Source organism: Mus caroli, chromosome 5 (assembly GCF_900094665.2).
Source record: "Mus caroli chromosome 5, CAROLI_EIJ_v1.1, whole genome shotgun sequence".
Taxonomy (NCBI): Eukaryota; Metazoa; Chordata; class Mammalia; order Rodentia; family Muridae; genus Mus; species Mus caroli.
The window spans coordinates 103,047,705-103,055,770 of NC_034574.1; the positions used below are offsets into that span (position 1 = coordinate 103,047,705).

The following is an 8,066-nucleotide window of genomic DNA, read 5'->3' on the forward strand; positions in this document are numbered from 1 at the left end:
CTGTGTAGCCCTGGCTGTCCTGGCACTCACTTTGTAGACCAGGCTGGCCTCGAACTCAGAAATCCGCCTGCCTCTGCCTCCCGAGTGCTGGGACTAAAGGCGTGCGCCACCACGCCCGGCTTTTTTTAACTCTTAACACTGTAAAATGGTGCTAGTTCTAAAGCCATCTTCCTGTAGCAACAAACTGCCACAGACTTAGTAGCTTATGAGAATGGTGACTTACTTTTGACAGCTGTAGAGGTTCAGAATCCAGTGTGGGTCTTGGTGGGCTGATTCTTTGTGGATGCTCTTGGGATAATCTCTTTCCTGTCAGAGGTGTTGCCTTCTGGGGTAGAGGTGGTCTAGAGGAGAAGCAGGTAGTCAAGGCAGAGGCAGAACAACCTGTGGGGTCAGTTCAGGTGATAAGCAGAAATCATAGCAAGGCATTTGGGCTTCAGCCTAAGAGCTGGGGTTCATTTGTCTGAGAAAGAGTATGAAGATGACAGTCGGAGGATACCTGGTTGCCGAAGGCCAGCCAAGATTGTGTCAGGATTGAAGTCTGCATGCTGTTTTGTCAGTTACTAGGACATGGGCGTGCTTGCATATTTAAGTCCTGCCCTTGGCTGCTGTCTTGCTGCAGTGGCAAAGCTGAGTAGCTGGAGTGAGACTTGGTGACCACAGAATTTGAACTAGTGCCGTGTGCTTTATGGAAAAATTTTGCTATTCCTTGACCCGAGAGAATTATTGTGCAAGCCTGAAATACAAATTCCTTTCAGTGCTGGACCTTTCAGGAATGAAGCTGCAGTGCCAAGCTTGGTCCAGCTGAAATTTATTTTATGTTCAGTGTACTGAACTCTTTGGCCATCATGTGCTTATCATCTGATTTTCCAATCCGTTGCCACCAAAATGTTCTTTCCGAGAGAATCTTTCCTGTCCCCACACTCTGGACCTAGGACATGTACTGCAGTTCCCCATCTAGCAGTGTGATTATAATTGGGTTAACACGGCTTTTGAGCACAGGAGCCACACCACCTTCAGTGGAAAACCCACAATTTGTTTTACTTTTGTCCTGAATGCATCTTTTGGGAGCGATCAGTACTCAGTAAGGAATGAACTGACAGAGGAGACTGAGAGAGGGGGAAGAGAATGAACTGGCTTTTGGAGAGAAGGGGCAGATCTATCAATAGTGCAGGAAAGAAGGAAATGACAGCACTGTGCTGCCTCAGGAACCACCCACCTTGAGGCGTGCCAGAAAGACCTGCATTGGAATTCAAAACCATATGTAATTCCAATTCCAAGAGTTCCAGTGCCCTCTTCTGGCCTATACACATACATGCACATGCAAAATAATCATACACTTAAAAAAATAGAGCAGAAGTAAAAAGTAATTTTTACAGAAAAAGAAAAAGAGAAAACCATTTTCTATTAGAAACCATTTTCTATTAGAAAATTGGGTTGCTGATTTGTTATAAGTGGGTAGTGACAGGCAACCTTTTTGTCTAGATCATACTTGCATGTATAAATAGTTAGTTTTTTTCCCCCTCTGAGTATGTTCAGAATAGTAATGCTGGGCAAATTTCTTAATATGGTAGAAAAATGTTTATCCTATTTAGTTATTTTGAGTGGGGTAACTTACACTTTTGTTCTGTCTTGTTTGTTTGTTTTAACAGCACCAATGGAACAGTGATCAATAAGCTGCAAGTTGTTAAGAAGCAGACTTACCCTTTACAGAGTGGGGATATCATCTATTTGGTGTACAGGAAGAATGAGCCAGAACACAGTAAGAGAGGACAATTAACTGGTGTAGATACTTTCCCCAGGTGTTGCACCAAGAAGCCAGCTAGCTGAGGCTGGACACACCCTCAGAAAGAGCATGTGTAGGAGACATCTCCACACAAAGGGACAGTCATGGGGGTTCTTGGTGTAAGCACTTGGGTGGAGTGCTGACCCTTCAGCTGGGCCTTTCTAAAGGCAAGAAAGCCATCAGGAGCTGCACACCTCACAGTGGCAGCCAGCGGGAGGAAATGGGCTGGGCTGGGCTGGACAGTAGAATTGGAGTGTGGGAGTAAAACCTAGATAGGGGCCCAGAAGCCACTGGCAGTGCTGCTTTTGGATACTTTGCAAGAGACTGTAAAGGTTAGACTGGATCTAGCTCCATGAGAGTACCCTGAAATACTTGAAGACCACCATAAAGTTATTCTTGGCAAGGAGTACAAAGAGGACACTTGTATTCCTTAAGTCCTGCCACAAAGAAGGACCGTGTATCTTTTCTTCCTAGTGGTTATTACACAGTTATTAGTGAAGTGTGTCTTTTTCACCCTTGACCTCCCCTATGAGACCATTTTCCCCTTTGGTTGCTTCCGTATACTTAGGTTGGTAACTTGGTTCACTTTTTCTTTTTTCCCCCGAGACACGGTTTCTCTGTGTAGCCCTGGCTGTCCTGGAACTAACTTTGTAGGCCAGGCTGGCCTCGAACTCAGAAATCCTCCTGCCTCTGCTTACCGAGTGCTGGGATTAAAGGCATGCGCCACCACTGCCCTGCGTGGTTCACTTTTATTAGAATCACTTAAACTGGTAAAAGTTGTTACCAGATGGTAAATGAAGATAATCAAAAGACAGGTTGTGATGTGATCATAGGATGGGGAGAGTTGACTTCGCACTTCCCATGGGGCCACGGCTCCCTGACTTGTTTAATTTCCTTTTAGATGTGGCATACCTCTATGAATCTTTAAGTGGCAAACAGAGCTTAACTCAAGACTCCCTTGGTAAGTGGAAGGATGGCAGAGGCCTGGATGCTGTACAGGGCTTTGTGTTTTAGGATGGCCCTTCAGCCCCTTGGTGTCTTTCTGAGTTGTGAGTGTACCCCCTTTGTTTTTGTGCCTATAGAAGCCAATAAGGAAAATATGTTCCATGTGACCAAAGATTCCTCAGGTCCAGGGCAGGGTGATGATCCCCAGGTTCCACTATCGTCACCCATGGCTCAGACATGCTTAGAGGAACCACAGCCATCAACATCGACATCAGACCTCCTCCCCACGGCCTCTACCTCTTCTATGGAGCCAGAGCTGACCTCTGCAGGGCAAAAGCATTCCTCTAGCTCTGGTGAGACGGGATCACAATGACAGTCACAGTTTTTGTTTCTTGAGATACAGTAAATCCATTCATCAGTGAGTGTTCTGTAGCCCTGTGTGCTGACTTATTCCCAAGAAAAAGACTAAACATTAAGGACCATGGTAACATAATTTTTTTTTTTTTTTTGGTTTTTCGAGACAGGGTTTCTCTGTATAGCCCTGGCTGTCCTGGAACTCACTTTGTAGACCAGGCTGGCCTTGAACTCAGAAATCCGCCTGCCTCTGCCTCCCAAGTGCTGGGATTAAAGGTGTGCGCCACCACCGCCCGGCCATAATTTTTTTTTTTTAAAAGATTTATTTATTTACTATATGTGAGTACACTGTAGCTGTCTTCAGACACTCCAGAAGAGGGCNNCAGATCTCNTTACGGATGGTTGTGAGCCACCATGTGGTTGCTGGGATTTGAACTCAGGACCTTTGGAAGAGCAGTCAGTGCTCTTACCCATTGAGCCATCTCGCCAGCCCACATAATATTTTTATGATTTTATCTAAATACAATTCATACACTATAAATATTATTCACTCATTTGAAGTGTATTCATAAGGTTATATGGCCGTCACTGTTAATTACAGAACACTGTCAGCTAAAAGGAAATTCACGTATCTCTGCAATTGCATGTTCTGAACATTTGTGTTCATAGTCATACAGTATGTGGTCTTATGACTGACTCCTTCATGTATCATAATGTTTTCAAGGCTGCGTGTTGGTGTTGCTTAGAACCAGTTTTACAGGCCCTGTTCCCCATGGCTTGTCCCTCCTTCTTACTTTGTCATTACATTTGTCTATTGTTCCATCTATCCATAAGCACAGCATGGAGTCTGACAAGGCTTTATTAACCTTCTGATAATCAGATTGCCTGAAATGGGTAAATGCACTCATACCTTGTGTAATTTTTTAAATGAAAACTGTCTCCATCCGTATGTCATACTCACACAGTTACAGGTAGTACTTAGTGCCTGCCAGATGCGAGACGGCGGAATAAGTGCCTGTGTGTACTCAGTCCCCTATGGGGACCCTCCATAGCAGTGCCAGCACATAACCTTTATTCTCAAATGAAAGGCTGAGCATAAAAGACCCTGAAGATCAGAGGACGAGTAGTTCCAGGACCAGGAGGAGCCTGGGAAGCTTGTTCTGTTTTTAGTATATGAGTTCTATGTGGCATATGAGTATTATTTGTTCCTAAAATAACTTTATTGCCTCTCCTTGCTCCCCTTTGTCGATTTAGATAGTATAAACCAGTTTCTTCTTTTTCAAGTACTAGTACTTATCATTTGAATATTATAAAGCATATATGTATTATACTATAACATTATGAATAAAATAGAGGGTAATGAAAACTTTCCTGACTTTTTAGCCAGGTTCATTCCGTTTGCATGTGATGGTTGAGCTCCTGTCTGTTTAGGTCACAGCTCTGCCACTTAGTTCCTTGACAGTACCCCTCACTGCTGTCAGAAGTGTCTGCTTTGCACCTTTTGTGGGTATTTACTATGTAACATGCATTTTGTGATTGCAGGACTGTTGAGTTGTACATCTTAGACGCAGTATTTAGGGATGATTCTGTTGTGGGCCTCCCTGCATGGGTCTTCACATGTGAACGTGCTGCATGCCTCTAGCTTCCTTAGCACAGTGATGGGCTCTAGTGCACTTTCGGCATGACTCATGGATGAGTAGATAAGACATGCATCATTCTTAAGCTGAGATTTCTGATCACAAACTGCACTTGATTTAAATAATTAACTCTTTCCTGACTTTATTCTAAAGCAGATAAATTAGCATCTTTCTTATTTGTCCTACAGGACCTGGGAACACAAGCATCTCCCCAAAGGGATGCAGTTCACTTGTTGCAAATGGCGAACTCTCTAGCCTTTCTCCAGTTTTCCAAGACAAAGAAGCATCCTTTTCTTTGCTGGAAAGTGAAGACCATGAGGAATTGGAGCCTGCCAAAAAAAAGATGAAAGGAGGTTAGACTCTACTGTTCTGTGTATTCTTTGGCCTCTGTGCTCTGTGCTGTGCTGCTGTTGCCTGCAGTAGAATGTGGATCTGCTCAGGGTTAGTGACAACTTGCATTTTGTGTATGAAAGTCTAGAGTTTTTTCTGTTTGAATAATTTAAATAGAAGTGTTCATTACTAGGTCATGCTATTGTTATGAAAACTGCAGTTTTCAATTACAAATGGGTGTCAAAGTCCTCTATCTTTAATAGGATAGTAATTTCTCTAAAAAAAATGTTGTCTTAAGCAGGATAGTATGTGTCAGTTCTTGGAGACATAGGCAGGAGGGTCAGAGTTCAAGGCCAGCTGACTGACTAGAATAAGGTGGGAATAGAGAGATAGAAGAGCTCTAAGAATGGTGTCCTGGGGGAAAACTAGATTATCTGAACATTTGTGGTAAATTAATTAATTGGCTGTGGCAGGCATGATGTGAATCACAACAGTTCCATAGGGAAGAATAAGCATAGGGCTGTGACATGGCTCATCCAGTAAAGGCATTTGTTGTGCAAGTCCATCAACCTGAGTTCTCTCGGTGGCACCCGCATAAAGGTGAAAAGAAAGCAGGGAACTCGCTCTACAGAGGTAACCTCTGACCTCCGCACATGTGCTGCAGCACACACACACACACACACACACACACACGCACTAATAATAGTAATTTCCTTAAGAGAAAACAGTATCAAGCCAGGCATAGCCACACATTCAACTTCAGCCTTGGGAGATAGTCAGGTGGATCTCTCGAGTCTGAGGCTAGCCTTGTCTACAGAGTGAGTTCTAGGACAGCAAGGGCAACACAGAGAAACCCTGTCTTGGGGGAAAAAAAGTATTGATAAGAGGTGACTTTTTTTTTTTTAAAGATTTATTTATTTACTATATGTGAGTACACTGTAGCTGTCTTCAGACACTCCAGAAGAGGGCATCCGATCTCTTTATGGATGTTTGTGAGTCACCGTGTGGTTGCTGGGATTTGAACTCAGGACCTTCGGAAGAGCAGTGAGTGCTCTTACCGACTGAGTCCTCTCGCTAGCCTCCAAGAGGTGACTTTTAACTTAAACAAAAATGGAAAATTAGAGGCTGTAGAAATGGCTTGGTGGTGAAGAGCCTTGACTCTTGCACAGGACCTGAGTTTGCATCTCAGCACCCACCTGATGGCTTACAATCACCTAAAATTCCAGTTTTTGGGGACCTAGTGACCAATTCCTGTAATCTTGGGCTTTTCCTCCCGGCCACTTAGTTCCCAGAAATAATGACTTTAAGACTGAATTATTATGAACAACTGCTTAGGCCAAAAGCTAGAGCCCATTCCCCAAGTCGCTCATTACTTATCTGTCCTGTTTATTTCATTCTATGAGTGCCACATGGCTGTTTCTCTCCTCAGGTTATGCCACACCTGAGCTCCTCCTCAGAGTTCCAGGCGAATCTCCTATGCTCCTGACTCCCACAATTCTCTCTCTCCTTGCTGGATGTCCCACCTTCCAGTCCTGTTCATTGTCCATTGGCTTTTTTATTGACTGGTGATGCTTAAGAGATTCTCGCTGGAGCTGGAGAGATGGCTCAGCGGTTAAGAGCACTGTCTGTTCTTCCAGAGGACATGAGTTCAATTCCCAGCAACCACATGGTGGCTCACGACCATCTGTAATGGGATCCCATGCCCTCTTGTGGTGTGTCTGAAGAGAACGACAGTGTACTCACATATATAAAATAAATAAATCTTAAAACAAATATATTGTACAAAAATTCTCAAAGGACTAATTAAAAAATATAAAAAAATGTTAAAAAAGAAAAAAAGTTCAGTTTCTTAATAAAAACATATGCTTTGAAAGAAAGAAAAAGAAAGAAAGAAAGAAAGAAGAAAGAAAAAAAGATTCTCTCTGTAAAGTCAGGCATTTTGGCAGGCACCAGGCATGTACATGGTACATATACATACATACATACATACAGGCATTCACAGATACATAAAAATTGTTTTTAGCTGGGCGGTGGTGGCGCACGCCTTTAATCCTAGCACTTGGGAGGCAGAGGCAGGCGGATTTCTGAGTTCGAGGACAGCCTGGTCTATAGAGTTGAGTTCCAGGACAGCCAGGGCTGCACAGAGAAATCCTGTCTCGAACCTCCCCCCCCCAAATGTTTTTAAAAATAGAAAATTATGTAAGATAGAAAATTGAAATTTGCTAGGCTATTTGGCTTAGCAGTGAATACTTAATATATTTATAATGATGGCCATAAAATATAGTTTAAGCAAGCAATATTTGCTTAGTAATTTTAAGAGCATCTTCAAAATTGATAAATCAGTTGAGGGTAACCTAGTGGTTGAGCCTAATGTACAAGGCCCTACATTTTATTCTAATACGGTAAACAAAGTAAGTTGACTGAAGTATTATAATACAGATACATAGCAAAAAAACTGAATAATTTCCTTAGATGAGGGAACTAGGTAAGGAAAGGCCAAGGTGGAGAATGACTGCCTTTATTTCCCTCTGTGTGACTTTTAAAGTTGTATGCTTTTCATGCCTTCCTGCCTTTCTTTCTTCCTTCCTTTCTCTCTCTCTCTCTCCTTCCTTCCTTTCTCTCTCTCTCTCTCTCTTTCCTTTCTTTCTTTCTTTCTTTCTTTCTTTCTTTCTTTCTTTCTTTCTTTCTTTCTTTCTTTCTTTCTTTCAGACAGGCTTTTGGTATGTAGAACTTGTTATATGTGTAGTCCAGGCTGTTAGCAAAGTCACAGAGATCTGCCTGCTTCAGCCCCCCAAATGCTGTGATTAAGCATTTGGGAAGAAAGGTGTGCACCATTATGTTTGGCTTTTTTCTTTCTTTTTTCTTTTCTTGTTTTTGGGGGGAGGGGTTTGAGACAGGGTTTCTCTGTGTAGCCCTGGCTGTCTTGGAACTCACTTTGTAGACCAGGCTGGCCTCGAACTCAGAAATCCACCTGCCTCTGCCTCCCAAGTGGTGGGATTAAAGGCGTGTGCCACCAC

At 43.0% G+C, this 8,066-nt stretch overlaps 1 protein-coding gene across 4 annotated transcripts in view; it reads left to right on the forward strand.

Moving 5' to 3' along the window:
- The window catches only part of Chfr (checkpoint with forkhead and ring finger domains), a 38,681-nt gene that overhangs the window by 6,793 nt on the left and 23,822 nt on the right, over nt 1-8,066 (forward strand). For 3 of the 4 annotated variants that reach the window (XM_021163669.2, XM_021163668.2, XM_029477116.1), the window contains 4 exons: nt 1,650-1,759; nt 2,685-2,744; nt 2,866-3,081; nt 4,908-5,072. In XM_021163669.2, the coding sequence (XP_021019328.1) occupies nt 1,650-1,759; nt 2,685-2,744; nt 2,866-3,081; nt 4,908-5,072 (551 nt within the window). The remainder of the gene's footprint in view (nt 1-1,649; nt 1,760-2,684; nt 2,745-2,865; nt 3,082-4,907; nt 5,073-8,066) is intronic. The other variant, XM_029477115.1, reaches the window with a different exon arrangement.